Source organism: Hyla sarda, chromosome 4, assembly GCF_029499605.1.
Source record: "Hyla sarda isolate aHylSar1 chromosome 4, aHylSar1.hap1, whole genome shotgun sequence".
NCBI lineage: Eukaryota > Metazoa > Chordata > Amphibia > Anura > Hylidae > Hyla > Hyla sarda.
The window spans coordinates 338,296,910-338,316,510 of NC_079192.1; the positions used below are offsets into that span (position 1 = coordinate 338,296,910).

The 19,601-nt window shown below is 43.0% G+C and overlaps 1 protein-coding gene across 1 annotated transcript in view; it reads left to right on the forward strand.

The window, feature by feature from the left end:
* The window catches only part of WWC1 (WW and C2 domain containing 1), a 190,100-nt gene that overhangs the window by 124,480 nt on the left and 46,019 nt on the right, over positions 1 to 19,601 (forward strand). Inside the window, exons 8-10 of the mRNA XM_056516487.1 lie at positions 3,881 to 3,954; positions 7,951 to 8,193; positions 18,375 to 18,464. Coding sequence (XP_056372462.1) covers positions 3,881 to 3,954; positions 7,951 to 8,193; positions 18,375 to 18,464 — 407 coding nt within the window. The remainder of the gene's footprint in view (positions 1 to 3,880; positions 3,955 to 7,950; positions 8,194 to 18,374; positions 18,465 to 19,601) is intronic.

The window sequence follows — 19,601 nt, forward strand, 5'->3', positions numbered from 1 at the left end:
GCAGAGAGCACTGTGCTTGTGATGTCAGCAGAGAGCTCTGTGTTCCAAAAAGGAAAGTATTTTCTCTGTAGTATTCAGCAGCTAATAAGTACTGGAAGGATTAAGATTTTTTAATAGAAGTAATTTACAAATCTGTTTATCTTTCTGGCACCAGTTGATAAAAAAAAAAAAAAAAAAGTTTTCCACCGGAGTACCCCTTTAAACACATGGCACAAAAAAATATAAAAATAATTAAATTGAAATGGCAAAAGGAAATAGGAGTATTGGAGGAAGAGGAGTGGTGGGAAATATTTAGAAATGTAGATAAATCATCTATTAGCACAAATAACAAAATGTCACAAGTTATTTCATATTGAAGTCCCAAAACCTTTATCTAAAGGAAGAAGTCCTGATTTTAACCAGTTAATTTTATAACCTGATTGTTGCGTATTCCTCAAATATTTCCATTATACCTGCTATTTTCTCAATTGGATTTTTTTTTACAAAAAGTAACACATCGTCTGCGTATAATAACACTTTTTCTTTTATACCATTGATCCTAAACCCCTCAAATCTATCTGTGCTTCTGTTGATATGAGCTAACTGTTCAATTACTATGGCAAATAAAGTGGGAGAAAGTGGGCAACCTTGTCTTGTGCCTCTTTCTAGAGAGAAACTCTCAGAAAAACCGCCATGAATTTTTATGCTTGCTGTCGGGGAGTGATATATCGCTTTTATTGCTTTATTTACTAAATCCCCCAAAATTAATTTCCTCCACCACTCTCTCCAGATATCCCCACTCCACCCTGTCAAACGCTTTATTCGCATCTAGGGACAGGATGGAATGGGGACCTCCTTCTCTGATCTGAATATTCAAGAATGTTTTCTGTATATTACTTTATATATGTCTATATATATATATATATATATATATATATATATATATATTATTATTTTTTTTTTATGTATGTACAGTATATATTTTAGTAAAAATTTAGCAGTCAGTATTGAGCAACGAGATTAGTCAGTAAGAACCAACCTCCAGCTCATCTTTACCCTTTTTAGGAATTAGAACTATACAGGGGAAAGTTACTCCTTATTTATTTCCTCTTTTTGCTCATCCAAAATTTTTTGTAGTTTTAATTCTCTTAAATAATTCTTTATCTCCTGATCAGTTTTATTTCCCTCCCTTTTTTATAGTTCTTTATAGTACTTCAGAATTACCTGTTACATTTCTTCCTTAGTATACACCATTCTCTTCTTTTCATCCCTCACTACTTTAAAGTCCTTGTTTTCTCTCTGATATTTAATTATGCCCATAAACCATTTATTTGTTTTCCCACCCTCTGTGTATTGTTTTTGTCCCTTAAAAAAACAGTGCATGTTGTGTCTTAGTATATTTTTTATCTTGTGCTATAACTAGTCTATCCCAATCCTTAGCCTTCTTAGTTTGTGCATATATCGTTTCTATTTCCTTAACTTCCCTTATCATTTGTTTACTCCTCTTCTCTACACTTTATCCTAAAATTTGTTATCATTTTAATAAGTATATCTCTTAAAAAAGGCCTTTAACTTATCCCATACCATATGTAACCCAGTGGATCCTTTTATTTCCCAAAATTCTACAATATCATTTTGTACCACCTCTATTACATCCTTAATGTGCAACCAGTGTGGATTAATGTACATCTTATGTATATTTCCCCCCCTCCTTCCAGTATTAATATAACCTATCACCAGGGCATGATCTGACACCATTTTTGGTTCATATCCAAGTTCATCTGAAGTTCATCTACCAAAATTAAATCAATCCTAGACACTGTTTTGTGTGTCATGTTAAAACACAAACATTTTTGTTTTGATGGATACAAGTGACGCCATGCGTCTTTCCAACCAGTTTCCTGGCACCATTTATACAGAAGTGTTTTACTGGGTCCTAATGCCCTACCTCTCCAATCCCGTTCTTTATCCAAAACACAATTAAAGTCACCTAAGACAAAAAACTCTTTATATCTTTTCCCATCCAAAAATAGGATCAGCTTCTGGAGGTTTTCTACTGAAAATGGAGGAGGACTGTATATAGCTACTACGGTGTCAACTCCCTGTCTCACCTACAAAATACAAACACATATCGACCCCTTGGGTCTATGTCCACAACATATTCCAGATAACCAATAGCTTGATGGATTTGGATTGAAACCCCAGAAGAATAATTTGACAGGGTGGAGTGATATGCTAATTTAACCAATTTTTTTCTCAATTAATGCTACTGTTTCTTGTGTTAAGTGGGTCTCTAATAGACTTACTATAGCTGGTAGATAGTTGACTATCCTATCAAATATAGCAAGTATTTTCCTCTTATCCTTAATCCCCCTGATATTCCATGTACTGATTTTTTTCTCCATTTAATAGTTCTTTAATTTTAGGTGATATCCAATACCTACTATCTCTAGACAATTTCAGTATAATATCTCGATCTTTAGAGTCTAACAATTTAATTAACAAAGTTCTCGGTGGAGAGCCTGGAATTGTTTTTTTTTTTTATGGAATCCTATGTGCTCTCTCCACACTAAAAGTTTCTGAAAAAGATTGAGCACCAAATATTTCAATTAGCCAGTCTTTCACAAAGGTAGATGGATCCTCCCCTTCTTCTCTCTCCTGTAGACCAACAATTCACACATTATTTCTTCTAGATCCATCTTCTAGATCAGTAAGTTTCCCCTTCAAAAAGGTGTTATCTCTTTTAGCCTCATCCCATTCCTTACGGATTTCCCCCAAGTTCTTTTCCAACGTGGGAATGGCTTTTTCTATTTGTTTAACTCTTCCTTTAATTTTATTGGTGTCATCTCTAATAAGTGATTTATCTGTGCTCAGTTGTCCTACTTGAAGTGTAAGGTCTTCAATAGCTTTATTACATTTTTGCACCTCACCAAGAATTGAGGCCAAGACATGAGGTTTACTTTCTCCTCTCTCGGTATCCTCATTTTCCTCATCTACCAGGAGTGGATTAAATTGCTGGATTTTGATGTTGCGTGCGGGTCTTAACGGTGTCATGAGAGGACTTAAAATATTTGGACAATATTTGATTAGATTTAGCCCCGGTCCCACCTGATCTTCTAGGATTAGATTTTGGGGGCTTTTCAATATATAGAGGAGAATTGTACTAGATTATTTTCTGGCACCGCTTGATTACAACCTGGCAACAAGTTAGATGTTTTCCTCTGCTCTGTATGAGATTTGCTCACTCTTTTCTTGAGGTAACCTGCTTTTTTAAATTTTAAATTCAGTCGTTTAGTGGGGGAGCACCTCGCCAAGCTCACTTGATGGAGAGCAGACAGGCTGTGGTTAGGAGCGCCTGCTCCTCTTCTTATACTTCCCAGTAGCCATTCTTATGTGCGTCAGCCCGTGCGCGGAGCACACCACATCATGCCGTCCAGATACCGTAACTCGCGAGACCCTGGCCTCCTCCATTACCCACCAGGACTCGCACCAAGCCCCTGAGCACACCAACATCCCAGTGGGGGGCTCCTAACACCGTGCCCGCCAAAGCTTCTCCCCTCTCAGACGTCCCAAGCCCAGAGACTGCATCAGGGGGATCAGGGGAGCCAAGCCATGTTTAGCAGCGCAGCAGCCATAGAGGTAGGTTGTCCTGGGTCCGGCGCTGGCGGCTCACGTCATGCCGTCTCGTGTCCTCTCACCCCAAAAGAGGATTGTTGCAATTTAAAATTACATAGCAACATCAAATTGTCGCTGCACAAGTAATTGAACTGTATGAAAAGTAATATGGTTTGAATAAAATGACTGGAGGAGGGAACACAAGTATTTCCTAATAGTCTTTCTTAGCTTGATAAGCACAACAGAAAGAACATGATACACTTGTATGATGTTATTGTTTCCCTAGCTCGCTGTGATCAGTAATAACCAGTTGGCGGAGAAGGTCAGATTACGGCTTCGATATGAAGAGGCGAAGAGAAGGTAATTACTGTTTATGTTGTTAGTTAATGTATACAGTTTTCTGGTAAAAGATCTACAGCTTATGTTCCAAAGTGCAGTTGTGATATTGGCTTGTAGTTTGTTGGACACAGTAATGAATGCAGGTAGGTTGTGATATTTTAGTCTCGCCTGACAACACAATACATTTTTAAAGGTTAAAGTAATTAAAAATAATTATAAATGAAACATCCATTACCTATCCAGTTGTAGCATATCTTTTTGACATGTCAACCAAATGTAAGTGGGAGACAGAAAGGAAATAAAAAAAAAAAGAACTTCCTGTGGCTCATACAGCAGCTGAAGGATTAAGATTATTTAAAGGGGTACTCCAGCGCTAAGACATCTTATTCCCTATCCAAAGGATAGGGGATAGGATGCCTGATCGTGGTGGTCCCGCCGCTGGGGACCCCCGTGATCTTGCATGCCGCACCCTGTTAGAATCAGCCCCCAGAGCGTGCTCACTCTGGGTCTGATTACTGGCGATCATGGGGTCGGAGCATAGGGATGTCACAGCTCCGCCCCCGTGTGAAGTCACGCTCAGCCCCCTCAATGCAAGCCTATGGAGGGGTCGTGACAGCGAGCACGCTCCGGGGGCTGATTCTAATGGGGTGCGGCATGGAAGATCACGGCCCCTCCCATAGGCTTGCATTGAGGGGGCGGAGCGTGACATCACACGGGGGCGGAGCTGTGACGTCAGTATGCTCCGTCCCCGTAATCGCCAGTAATCAGACCAGGAGCGAACATGCTCCGGGGGCTGATTCTAATGGGGTGCGGTGTGGAAGATCACAGTGGTCCCCAGCGGCGGGACCCCCGCGATCAGGCATCTTATCCCCTATCCTTTGGATAAGGGATAAGATGTCTTATCGCCGGAGTACCCCTTTAATAGAAGTAATTTAAAAATCTGTTTAACTTTCTGGCACCAGTTGATTTAAAAAAATGTTTTCCAGCAGAGAACCCCTTTAAGGAACCTTGAAACATGACTGAGGAGTTAACATTTAAAGATATAACTTATATTTCCTAGGCCCCATTGTAAAAATCTGTATTAGGGCCCCCATTTTATATTCAGTTCATTGTTCTAGTATTTTTTCCAAGGCATAGGAACCATTCAACCACCTCAGATATCAGTTCACTGAGGATTATAACTTAAAGACATAACTTATATTTCCGTGGCCCCATTGTAAAAATCTGTATTAGGGCCCCCATTTTATATTCAGATTGTAGTACTAGTATCTTTCTATGAGTCAAAGGAACCATTCGACCTCCTCAGGAATCAGATCACAATTGCAGAACCTCTGCATATAATGCTTATGCCGCTTAAAATTCCCAGAATGATGTCACTAGTGACACAGGTATGATTATTACACTTATGTCACAGAACATGAATAAAAAGAACCCTTATATATGTGCCCACCCCTAAAACATAACCTTTAATAAATACTTTTAAAATTTAAAGGTTACCAACAGTAGCTAAAAATACTGTCACTCAATGTATATAAACCAATAAACTGTCCCTTTTCACAGGAAAGATTGAGTTGGGAACAAATCATCCCCACACTAAATTTAATAAGCCTTTCACTAGATTGTAATCGGAATCAGTGGCTGCAGTCCACTGTAATTGCCATTAAAAATAAATAATCCTTGTTAGGATCTATTTCTCCCTCTGATCAGTCAACTCCATTCGTGTTGATTAGCAGACAGATATAATGCATGTATCGACACAGGGGGATGTTCTTTTATATGCAGAAAAACAGCTCTGCAGAAGAAAATCATACCCCAAAATAGATTACAGCCCTTTTTATATGGCAATACTCTGAGTGTGAGCAGATTGGCCAAGGGACACTGGTGGCTCATGGTGCATAACTTTATAATATAATAGGGTTCCTTTTACATTTTCTTTCTTAGTAGCAAAAGCTTGTTATCCAACAAAAGCCTCATTATTTTACCAAGGTCATTTGGATAGTTTCGAGCATCACTGGGCGCTGACCAGAACTAAGATAATGGTTAACTGAAACTAGAAAAACCCAGCCAACACCACCTAAAGTTAGACAATATATGGCCATAAATGTTGCCACCCCTGAAATTTTTCTAGAAAAGTATTTCTCACAGAAAAGGATTGCAGTAACATATGTTTTGCTATACAAAGCAAATTGGACATAATGTCACATCAAACACCAAAAATGGGATGGACAAAATTATTGGCACTTTTTCAAAATTGTGGAAAAATCAAGCATGTGATGCTCCTTTAAACTTACCTGAGGCAAGTAGCAGGTGTGGGCAATATAACAATCACACCTGAAAGTAGATAAAAAGGAGAGAAGTTCACTTAGTCTTTGCATTGTGTGTCTGTGTGTGCCACACTAAGCACTTGAAGTCTGAGGACTTGAGAACCAAAATTGTGGAAAAATATCAACAATCTCAAGGTTACAAGTTCATCTCCAGAGATCTGTATTTGCCTTTGTCCACAGTGCGCAACATTATCAAAAAGTTTGCAAACCATGGCATTGTAGCTAATTTCCCTGGGTGTGGACGGATAAGAAAAAATTATGAAAGGTGTCAACGCAGGATAATCTGGATGGTGGATAAGCAGCCCCAAACTAGTTCCAAAGATATTCAAGCTGTCCTGCAGGCTCAGGAAGAATCAATATCAGCGTGGACTGTCGACATTTCAATTAAATGAAACGCTATAGCAGGAGACCCAGGAGGACCCCACAGCTGACAAAATGAACTTGAGTAAGCCAAAATCCTTCTGGGAAAAAGTTCTTGTGGACAGATGAGACCAAGATAGAGCTTTTTGGTATAGCACATCATTCTACTGTTTACCGAAAGCCTACAGTGAAATATGGTGGAGGTTCAATGATGTTTTGGGGTTGTTTTGCTGCCTCTGGCACTGGGTGCCTTGAATGTGCGCAAGGCATCATGAAATCTGAGGATTACCAATGAATTTTGGGTCGCACTGTACAGCCCAGTGTCAGAAAGCTGGGTTTGCATCCGAGATCTTGGGTCTTCCAGCAGGACAATGACCCCAAACATACGTCAAAAAGCACCCAGAAACGGATGGCAACAAAGCACTGAAGAGTTCTGAAGAGGCCAGCAATGAGTCCAGATCTAAATCCCTTTGAACACCTGTGGAGAGATCTTACAATTGCTCTTGGGAAAAGGCGCCTTCCAATAAGAGAGACCTGGAGCAGGTTGCAAAGGAAGAGTGGTCAAACATTCCAGCTGAGAGGTGTAAGAAGCTTATTGATGGTTATAGGAAGCGACTGATTTCAGTTATTTTTTCCAAAGGGTGTGCAGCCAAATATTAAGTTAAGGGTGCCAATAATTTTGTCCGGCCCATTTTTGGAGTTTGGTGTGACATTATGTAAAATTAGCTTTTTTTTCCTCCCTTTTTTGTTTAGTTCCAATACACACAAGGGGACTAAACATGTGTATAGCAAAACATGGGTTACTGCAATCCTTTTCTGTGAGAAATACCTAATTTTATTGAAAAATTTCTGGGGTGCCAACATTTTACGCCCATGACTGTATAGATATATAAGAATACAGAGAACATAGATATCAAAATATAATTTTACCAACAACCCTTCCCAATATGTTTCCCTGTAACAACAGCGTCAACAGGGGAATAACAAGGCTATGATCCAATGAAGTGAATCCCAGAGGTTTAAATAACTTCTTACATGATTTAACAGAGCCCTGTTGTGTAATCATTATTAAATTATTGGAGGTCTAATTACCAGGACTCCTGCCAATCAGCCTCTTCAATATTTACAAGTGCCCATATAGTAGCAGCGATACAAGGGAAATCTCTGCAGTGCCACTTTAGAAAGCTGATCTGCATGGAGTCAGACCCCTGATGATCTAATATTGATGGTCCATCCTGAGGATAGGCCAACAGGTTTTTCCGGTGAAAAAATCTATTTAAATTGAATCCCTTAATATTGCATTCTGAATTTTAAAAAACATTACTTATTATAGGATATCGAACGTAAAGATACAATTGGCAAAACTGGACAGTGAAGCCTGGCCAGGAGTCCTTGACTCTGAACGTGACCGTCTTATCTTAATAAATGAGAAAGAAGAGCTCTTAAAGGAAATGAGGTTTATTAGCCCAAGAAAATGGAGCCAGACAGATGTGGAAAGACTAGAGTCAGAAAAGAAACGACTGGAAGAGGATTTACAGACTGCAAGAGACACACAAAGCAAAGCACTTACTGAGAGGTAAGAAACAGAACTGCCTTGTTAAAAACAGCTTTGATTTATAACATGCATGGAGTAAAAGTATCTAGACTGATTATTACATCTGATACCTTAGGCCCAAAGCATTTCCATTAATATGATATTTCCATAACAATGATAACTGTATGGGTCTGTGACCATCGAGTGTCTTGGTGGTTTACAATAGGAATCTTCAGAAACAGAGTAACTTTACACTATCATTGGTAATTGATTATATTCCATAGTACAGAGCTCAACCAAAGACCATATTCATAGTTATTCTGTTCAGATATAAGGTTTTCATACATCCAAGCTATCTATAGATGTATCTGTTAACATGCCTATAAAGTTTAATTGATGTATGTTTGCAAGAATGGATTTTTGCCATTTATCTATATGCCGAGATCCCACAGCTGCTACTGTATTGAGTAGAGTTGCATTTCCAATACAACTGTATTTAACATATAAACTTGTACAGCTTGGTATTCATTTTTTACTGTAGTCAGAATCATGCAGACTTAGGCACGTCTGTTGGTACATTTGGTTAGATTGTTGCATAGGGTCCTGCCAGAATTAGACACAAGAGAGTGAACCTAGCATAAATATGATGTTATCTGGTTAGATACAAATACATTTATCCCATACCTCTTCACTACAGGCAACATACATTTCTTAAGTTATTTTTCTCCAAAGCAAATCCATAATCTGAGATGAAAACAAAGCTTCTCATTTACCAAATAATAAGAGACTTATTCTGAAGAAGCATCTGTTTTCTGTCTCCTCTAACAATGTAGTGAAGGAATTCTCTCCAGTCACATTATATCCTTTTCTAGTTTGAAAGACATGACAAGGATGAGTCTGGAAATGAGAAGAATGTCTATGTATGTAGATCTGTTTGTACCTGAAAGAGTCCACAATGAAAGGAAATAGATACTAACAATATAGAATCTATGGAATTCACATCAGGTACATACATTCTTATTTTATCGCGTTTTGTCTTCCAGAGGTCAGGAAACAGTTCTGTAAATACCTAGCTAACTATTTAGTCTTGAAGTCTACCAGACCTAGTGGGAGAGACACATAGATTAGAAATGGCAAAGCACAAAGTGGTACCAGTCTAGCCTGAACGTCTATGAAAGTGTCAGACAGGTTAGGTCGGGAAAGTCATTTATTTCACACAGTACATGTTGTAAATCGTGAATCCCAACCCCAGTGGCCTTCCCTTCCTTCTTTAGATCTCAATTAAATATTGTAGAATTCCCCGCAAACTCTTAGGCTTGTTTTACCTTTTCACAACTGCTGGTATATATTGAATATCTAAAACATATTAAAAAACCTAGTAAATAATAGTAGTCATTCCATTTATTTATTCCTAAATTCCTATATAACACATTTCTGCTTCTCTTCTGAAAGATGGTCTTATTGTGACTTACAAATTACAATTTTTTTTAGACTTCTAGAAACAAAATTCTCTTGAGGCTTTTTCCCAAGGTCAAAAATAACAAAGAAAAGCCCAAAACCACATGTAGCAAACTCACCTAAAAATGGCAACAAAAAACTCAGCATTTTTCGGTGGTTTTTTTCTTCTTCAATTTATACAGAGTTTGGGGCTTTTTTGGAATATTTTGGGGAAGCTAAAACTTAAGCTTAAACCACAGCAACATGCACAAAAACCTCTTCAAAAATAATTAACAATTGTTTTTGGAGCTCTCCCATTGATTTCAGTGGTAGAAAACCACACTTCTTACAGGAGAACCATGTTGTTTTTAGCCTACTGTCAATAAAATCAATGAGAGAGTGTTTTGAAGCAAAATTCTCATAGTTTTTGGTGCAAAAAACAATCAAAATTTAGGGCGTATTTTGCTGCTGCGTATTTTCCTACCCATTTAAGTCAATGGGAAGCAAAATACGCAGCTGATTTTGCTACCCATTAACTTCAGTGAGTTGGAGAAAATGCAGCTGCAACAGCTACATCATATATTAATTTAAAATATAATTTACTTCTTCTGTACATAAAGGATACAATCTTTTTAGTTTTTTACTATTATATTATTGTATATTTATTGTTACTGATTATAAAGAGCGCTGGAATAGACTGGTAATATATAACTAGATTATGATAATGATGACTATTATTTCACGTTCTCTACATCTTCTTATGAAGTGACAAGGGAAGATGTGCCCAGGATCCTGGGTGGTACAGTTGTCACCGCAAGTTCATAATGCCCACAGCCGTAAGCAAAGAAAACCTGAAATAATGGTGTCCCTTTTAATAAGAGCTTTATTAAAAAGACATTGCAAGATAAGGATATAGAATGTAACTTCCCTAGGGGTAAATCATGGTGTCTTTTCCAGAATCTAGACCTGCTGTTTATGCATTGTCATATGTTAGTACACTTTATAGCTCACAGTTATTTGTGTGAAAACATGATATAATAACCAAGAGATAACAGATTTGTCACGATGCCGGCTGGCAGGTAGTGGACCCTCTGTGCCAGAGAGGGATTGGCGTGGACCGTGCTAGTGGACCGGTTCTAAGCCACTACTGGTTTTCACCAGAGCCCGCCGCAAAGCGGGATGGTCTTGCTGCGGCGGTAGTGACCAGGTCGTATCCACTAGCAACGGCTCACCTCTCTGGCTGCTGAAGATAGGCGCGGTACAAGGGAGTAGGCAGAAGCAAGGTCGGACGTAGCAGAAGGTCGGGGCAGGCAGCAAGGATCGTAGTCAGGGGCAACGGCAGAAGGTCTGGAAACACAGGCAAGGAACACACAAGGAACGCTTTCACTGGCACTAAGGCAACAAGATCCGGCAAGGGAGTGCAAGGGAAGTGACTAGATATAGCCAGGGAACAGGTGGGAACCAATTAAGCTAATTGGGCCAGGCACCAATCATTGGTGCACTGGCCCTTTAAGTCTCAGAGAGCTGGCGCGCGCGCGCCCTAGAGAGCGGAGCCGCGCGCGCCAGCACATGACAGCAGGGGACCGGGACGGGTAAGTGACCTGGGATGCGATTCGCGAGCGGGCGCGTCCCGCTGTGCGAATCGCATCCCCAACGGCCAAGACAGTGCAGCGCTCCCGGTCAGCAGGACTGACCGGGGCGCTGCAGGGAGAAAGACGCCGTGAGCGCTCCGGGGAGGAGCGGGGACCCGGAGCGCTAGGCGTAACAGTACCCCCCCCCTTAGGTCTCCCCTTCTCTTTGTCCGGTAACTGCCTCCCCTGGGATGAGGACACCTGGAAAGAATGGAAGGTTTCCTCAACGGCAGGCAGTACAGCAGGAGTGGGAATGGGGAGGGAGGGCAGAGGGCGAGGCCTGGCACGGAGCAGTGTGACACCAGGACGGGGACCATGGGGAGGCACAGAGGCCTGCCTGACGGGACTGGGAGGGGGGGAGAGGCACTTCCTGTGGCAGGCAGAGTCCCAGTTCCTGATCTCCCCGGTGGTCCAATCAATGGTGGGGGAATGAAGCCGGAGCCAAGGCAGACCGAGGAGGACCTCAGAGGTACAGTTGGGGAGAATGAAGAATTCAATCCTCTCAAGGTGGGGTCCAATAGACATGAGGAGGGGCTCTGTGCGGTAACGCACGGTGCAGTCCAATCTGGCTCCGTTGACCGCGGATATGTAGAGCGGCTTGACGAGACGGGTCACCGGGATGCTGAATTTATTAACAAACGACTCCAAAATAAAATTTCCAGAGGCACCGGAGTCCAAGCAGGCCACGGCTGAGAGGGAGGAGTTGGCTGAAGAAGAAATCCGCACGGGTACCGTGAGACGTGGATGAGCAGACTTGGAACCAAGAGACGCCACACCCACGTGAGCTGGGTGCGTGCGTGCGTTTCCCAGGCGTGGAGGACGGATAGGGCAATCCACCAAGAAATGCTCGGTACTGGCACAGTAAAGACAGAGATTTTCTTCCCTGCGGCGATTCCTCTCTTCCTGGGTCAGGCGAGACTTATCCACTTGCATGGCCTCCTCGGCGGGAGGCCCAGGCGTAGATTGCAACGGATACTGTGGGAGAGGTGCCCAGAGATCTGAGTCTTTTTCCTGGCGGAGCTCTTGGTGTCGCTCAGAAAAACGCATGTCAATGCGGGTAGCTAGATGAATGAGTTCTTGCAGATTGGCAGGAATCTCTCGTGCGGCCAGCACATCCTTGATGCGACTGGATAGGCCTTTTTTAAAGGTCGCGCAGAGAGCCTCGTTATTCCAGGATAATTCTGAAGCAAGAGTACGGAATTGTACGGCATACTCGCCAACGGAAGAATTACCCTGGACCAGGTTCAACAGGGCAGTCTCGGCAGAAGAAGCTCGGGCTGGCTCCTCGAAGACACTCCGGAGTTCAGTGAAGAAGGCCTGGACTGTGGCTGTGGCAGGATCATTGCGGTCCCAGAGCGGTGTGGCCCAAGACAAGGCCTTTCCTGAAAGAAGGCTTACTACGAACGCCACCTTAGACCGTTCTGAAGGAAACAAGTCCGACATCATCTCCATATGCAGGGAACACTGAGACAAAAATCCACGGCAGAGTCTGGAGTCCCCATCAAATTTGTCCGGCAGGGACAAGCGGAGGCTAGGAGCGGCCACTCGCTGCGGAGGAGGTGCAGGAGCTGGCGGAGGAGATGGTTGCTGCTGTAGCAGAGGCAGAAGTTGCTGTAACATGGCGGTCAACTGCGACAGCTGCTGTCCTTGTTGGGCAATCTGCTGCGATTGCTGAGCGACCACCGTGGGAAGATCAGCGAGACTTGGCAGCGGCACCTCAGCGGGATCCATGGCCGGATCTACTGTCACGATGCCGGCTGGCAGGTAGTGGACCCTCTGTGCCAGAGAGGGATTGGCGTGGACCGTGCTAGTGGACCGGTTCTAAGCCACTACTGGTTTTCACCAGAGCCCGCCGCAAAGCGGGATGGTCTTGCTGCGGCGGTAGTGACCAGGTCGTATCCACTAGCAACGGCTCACCTCTCTGGCTGCTGAAGATAGGCGCGGTACAAGGGAGTAGGCAGAAGCAAGGTCGGACGTAGCAGAAGGTCGGGGCAGGCAGCAAGGATCGTAGTCAGGGGCAACGGCAGAAGGTCTGGAAACACAGGCAAGGAACACACAAGGAACGCTTTCACTGGCACTAAGGCAACAAGATCCGGCAAGGGAGTGCAAGGGAAGTGACTAGATATAGCCAGGGAACAGGTGGGAACCAATTAAGCTAATTGGGCCAGGCACCAATCATTGGTGCACTGGCCCTTTAAGTCTCAGAGAGCTGGCGCGCGCGCGCCCTAGAGAGCGGAGCCGCGCGCGCCAGCACATGACAGCAGGGGACCGGGACGGGTAAGTGACCTGGGATGCGATTCGCGAGCGGGCGCGTCCCGCTGTGCGAATCGCATCCCCAACGGCCAAGACAGTGCAGCGCTCCCGGTCAGCAGGACTGACCGGGGCGCTGCAGGGAGAAAGACGCCGTGAGCGCTCCGGGGAGGAGCGGGGACCCGGAGCGCTAGGCGTAACAAGATTGTAATAATTGTGGTAACAAAATAAGCTTCTATGCCATATAGTTTCTGTAAGTTTTTTGAACTTAAGAATAAATTTCTCACAATAAAACTGTGTGTTCAAGTACAAATTATCTTCCGGACAAATAATGTTATAGCTGTTTTAAATAACTATAGCTGCCTCATTGCCATCATATTAATGCTAGAGGTATAATGTAGCGCTGCACCTCAATTATTACGATGTCCCATCGTAAAATAAACTTACAGCACATAGGATGGTGATAGTGTATCTTGTGTTATTCAGGTTTATCTATTGCAAACCCGACCTGTTTTGTTGGGTTGGGCACCAAAATGTGGCGCGGTGCGCCGAAATAAGCCCGACAAACCCTAAAAAGGGGCATGGTTGGTCAGAAAAGGGGTGTGATTTCACAACGCAACCTATTTACAATTAAATTCACAGAAAATCCTGTAAATAAATGGCTGGAAATTTCCATCAAGAAAAAGCTGGTCAGAAAACTTTCCCGACTCGTGAATCTGTAAATCCCCATAGTACATAGAGTGAAATCCTTCAAGTCTGAAACAACATTTTCCACAAGTAAAAACACAACACTCTTAGTAAATGAGGGCCTATGGGGGAGGTTTATGAAAATCTGTGTAGAGGACGAGTGGTGTAGTTTCCCCTAGCAACCAATCAGATCGCTTCTTTCATTTTTCATGAGGCGCATAAAAAATAAAATAAATGCTTTGTGCACTGAGGACAAGCAGGGCTCTGTATCATGAGGACAAGCAGGGCTCTGTATCATGAGGACAAGCAGGACTCTGTACACTGAGGACAAGCAGGGCTCTGTATCATGAGGACAAGCAGGGCTCTGTATCATGAGGACAAGCAGGGCTCTGTATCATGAGGACAAGCAGAGCTATGTGCACTGAGGACAAGGAGGGCTCTATACACTGAGGACAAGCAGGGCTCTGTACACTGAGGACAAGCAGAGCTCTGTATCCTGAGAACAAGCAGGGTTCTGTATCATGAAGACAAACAGGGCTCTGTATCATGAGGACAAGTAGGGCTCTGTATCATGAGGACAAGAAGGGCTCTGTACACTGAGGACAAGCAGGGCTCTGTATCATGAGGACAAGCAGGGCTCTGTATCATGAGGACAAGCAGGGCTATGTGCACTGAGGACAAGCAGGGCTCTGTACACTGAGAACAAGCAGGGCTCTGTGCACTGAGGACGAGCATGGCTCTGTACACTGAGGACAAGCATGGCTCTGTACACTGAGGACAAGCAGGGCTCTGTGCACTGAGGCAAGGAGGGCTCTGTACACTGAGGATAAGCAGGGACTGTGCAGTGAGGACAAGCAGAGCTCTGTACATTGAGGACAAGCAGGGCTCTGTACACTGAGGACAAGCAGGGCTTTGTACACTGAGGACAAGCAGGGCTCTGTACACTGAGGACAAGTAGGGCTCTGTACACTGAGGACAAGCAGGGCTCTGTACACTGAGGACAAGCAGGGCTCTGTGCACTGAGGCAAGGAGGGCTCTGTACACGGAGGACAAGCAGGGCTCTGTGCACGGAGGACAAGCAGGGCTCTGTACACTGAGGACAAGCAGGGCTCTGTACACTGAGGACAAGCAGGGCTCTGTACACTGAGGACAAGTGGGGATCTGTACAGTAAGGGTTCTGTGACACGCTCCTGGCTCACACAGCAGGATGATTGACATGCCAGTAGCCTACACAGAGCCCTGCTTGTCCTGCAATGACTTCCTTTGTTTTGTCTCTGCACAGAGGCAATAGCATTTTTTTCACCCCAAATATATACATTTTAATCAATGTATATTATATAAAAAGTTTCCACAGGTACGTTTTTAAGATACAGCTATAAAAGTCTGGACCAGGTAGCACTATAACAAATTTATTATCAGTCTGTACATTTTTCCCACAAAAAAATTTACCGAAAGTGAAGATATAGAACTACCATGCACCCCAATGATGGATAAGGTCATTAGGCCTCAGTCTTGCAGGCCGGTCTATACAGTTAAACACAGGCGTACTGTACAGGCCTTATAACCTCATTAGTTTACATTTTGGACATTGTAGAAAGGACCCTAATTACCTATTTTTTCAGTGACTGGGTAATAAAAAGAACCTCACACACTTCTTCTGGTTGTGGTGTGGGTGTTATCATGTGCTGTGGATTTATGATATGTAAATTCTTTTCAGTATGACACTACGTAAAAAATGGTCACTAGGGGAACAATAGATAACAGTTATCTATCAGGACACATTGAGGATGCATTCAGTCACATTTCACATTTGTTTATAAGATGTTTGTTCCCTTTAAATGAGGTCCCTTTGTGTGGTTTTTTATGTTAGACATTATCTCTTCTGCTCGTGTGTATGTATTGAGGATGATAGATATGGTAGGTAGCTTTGTTTTTTCTCATCTTACTCATCAGGCTGCTTATTTAGCCTTCAATTTATGGATGTGATACAGTTAGTTACAGTTTGTAGTAATTACAGTAACTCTGTTTAATTGAAATTAAACATAACCAACAACATAACACACATTCATACATGCATACAAAAAATATAGGGACATTCCTTTACTATTATTATTGGCTTTAGAATATAAGGGCTCATTCACATTATTGAATCTCCATCCAGACTGATATTCCATCTGTAGCAGATGCAGACAGAACAAGCTGCTCTAGAAACGCTTGTAAATGCGCTGTCTCCATAGATGGCAATGCATTTCCAAGCGGATTCCGCTAAAAGAATGAACACAAATATTGTGGATGGCAGCAGAATCCCATTGAAAACAATGGTAGACTGCTGCACTGTATTTTCTGGAGCGGAATTCCTCTTGAAAAATACTTAGTGTGAATAAGCCTTGCTTTTTAAAAGCTGACTTGCTTCCAGCGTGATGAGTAATTAAAGAGAGTGTCTCTCATTCTGAAGGTCCCAGCGCATGCATGCATCACACATACAATGTATTGTGTTTATTATAATGATATTAATATATAATGATATGGTATAATGCTGTCAGATACAAAAACTTTTTATATGTTGTACATCTTGGCAAAATATTCACCTTTCCTATATACTTCAATTTCATTTCCTTTGTATACAAATCATGGCTTATAAAATCATGGGTTTGTCCAAGCTGAAGCACAGGCATGGACAAAGTCCAGTAAGTGAGGGTAGGATAGCAATCCTTTGTCTGATAGGACAGGAGAGAGTACAGAGGAGTCCTATCAGTCAGGAGAGAGCACAGAGGAGTCCTATCAAATAGGAGAGAGCATAGAAGAGTACTATCAGACAGGAGAGAGCATAGAAGAGTACTATTAGACAGGAGAGAGCATAGAGGAGTGCTATCAGACAGGAGAGAGCACAGAGGAATGCTATCAGACAGGAGAGAGCACAGAGGAGTACTATCAGACAGGAGAGAGCACAGAGGAGTCGTATCAGACAGGAGAGAGCACAGAGGAGTCCTATCAGACAGGAGAGAGCATAGAGGAGTGCTATCAGACAGGAGAGAGCACAGAGGAATGCTATCAGACAGGAGAGAGCACAGAGGAGTCCCGTCAGACAGGAGAGAGCACAGAGGAGTCCCATCAGACAGGAGAGAGCACAGAGGAGTCCTATCAGACAGGAGAGAGCACAGAGGAGTCCTATCAGACAGGAGAGAGCACATAAGAGTCATATCAGACAGGAGAGAGCATAGAGGAGTACTATCAGACAGGAGAGAGCACAGAGTAGTCCTATCAGACAGGAGAGAGCACATAAGAGTCATATCAGACAGGAGAGAGCATAGAGGAGTACTATCAGACAGGAGAGAGCACAGAGGAGTGCTATCAGACAGAAAAGAGTACAGAGGAATGCTATCAGACAGGAGAGAGTACAGAGGAGTACTATCAAACAGGAGAGAGCACACAAGAGTCTTATCAGACCGGTGAGAGCAAAGAGGAGTGTTATCAGTCAGGAGAGAGCACATAGAAATGCTATCAGACAGGAGAGAGCACAGAGGAATGCTATCAGACAGGAGAGAGTACAGAGGAGTACTATCAGACAGGAGAGAGCACAGAGGAATGCTATCAGACAGGAGTGAGCACAGAGGCGTAGGTGAGAGCACAGAGAAGTACTGTCGGACAGAAGAGAGCACAGAGGAGTGCTAACAGACCGGAGAGAGCACAGAGGAGTACTATCAGACAGGTGAGAGCACAGAAGTACTATCGGACAGAAGAGAATACAGAGGAGTACTATCAGAGAGGAGCGAGCACAGAGGAGTACTATCAGACAGGAGAGAGCACAGAGGAATGCTATCAGACAGGAGAGAGCACAGAGGAGTACTATCAGACAGGTGAGAGCACAGAGAAGTACTATCGGACAGAAGAGAGCACAGAGGAGTGCTATCGGACAGAAAAGAGCACTCCTTGTGACGTCACACCACACCGCCTCCATTCATGTCTATGGGAGGGGGTGTGTCAGCTTTGTGCTGCAGGAGATCGCTGGGGGCCCCAGCGGCAGGACCCAACCGCGATCAGACATCTAATATATATCCTTTTGATAGGGGATAAGATGTCTAGCAGTAGAGTACCCCTTTAACTAATTATGTATACTTTATGGGGTAAGCTTGTATTCGTTTACTGAAACTTCTCTTTATATAATGTGAATATATTTTCACTACAGTATACATTTATTGGTGTCTTTTTTTATTTTAGATTGAAGATGAGCAGCAAAAGAAACCAGTTGGTCCGGGAGTTAGAAGAGACAACAAAGTTAATAGCATCACTGCATACACAATTGAGAAGGTAGGTAATAAACCACAAGGTGTACACTAGTATAGTGTATATTAATAATCACTTTAAACAGGGTGTAATGCTTGCATGACACAACTGTACACACCCAGTACAGTGGTCCCTCAAGTTACAGTAGCCTCAGGTTACAATATTTTTAACATACAATGGTCTTTTCAGGGGCCATTGTGATGTGAAACCACATTTAACATTCAGTGCAACAGACATTGGCAATCTGTGCCACGTGTTACTAACTGGAAGGTCTAGACAACAAGCATAGACATTTCTCTGTAAAACCATTGTATTACTAAAGTACATGCACTCATTGTATTGTAGCGCCTCCCTACAGTGCAGTATAGTACTACATGTTCTGTTTGCTCTTTACCTGTGCCAGGAGATGCTGCTCCTTCGGACACTGTGTACTGTACAGGGCTCTTAATATGTGCGGGACTCGGAAACGCAGGAGACTACGCTTTTTATTCCTGCAAAAAAAAGTATACACTTGGGAATTGGCTGAATAAAGTCATTAGTTAACAAACTTTCATAGTTACATGTCAGAAGTTTGAATTGTTGTGCTCAGGGTACTGAGACCCCCTACGTTTGCTAAAATGAAGGGCACAAGTCAGTGTCATACAGAATTACAATACAAGTCTGTGTTACTTCTGGCAATCCTGTATAGCGCTTGCTTTAGCTGCACAGAGTGGAATTGAAGGGACACGGTGTGTGCAGCTGCAGACTTCTGCCCCTTCTTTCTATATATCGGGGGTCTCAGCACCCAGATTCCGACTGAGACAAACCTCTGACGTGTCACTATGACATGGACAAAGTTTGTTGAAATGATAGGTACACTTTCAAGCCATTAAAGTTAATGGGGGGAGATTTATCAAAACCTGTGCAGAGGAATAGTGGTGCAGTTGCCCATAGCAACCAATCTGATTGCTTCTTTCATTTTCCACAGGCCTCTTTAGAGGCCTGTGGAAAATGAAAGAAGCAATCTGATTGGTTGCTATGGGCAACTGCACCACTCTTCCTCTGCACAGGTTTTGATAAATCTCCCCCAATGGGTCTGCAGCACTGTGCCTCCTAGCCTAAGGGTGGTTTCACATCAGCATAAGGAAATGTGTCCGTCATACTGATCGGATATACAGTTAT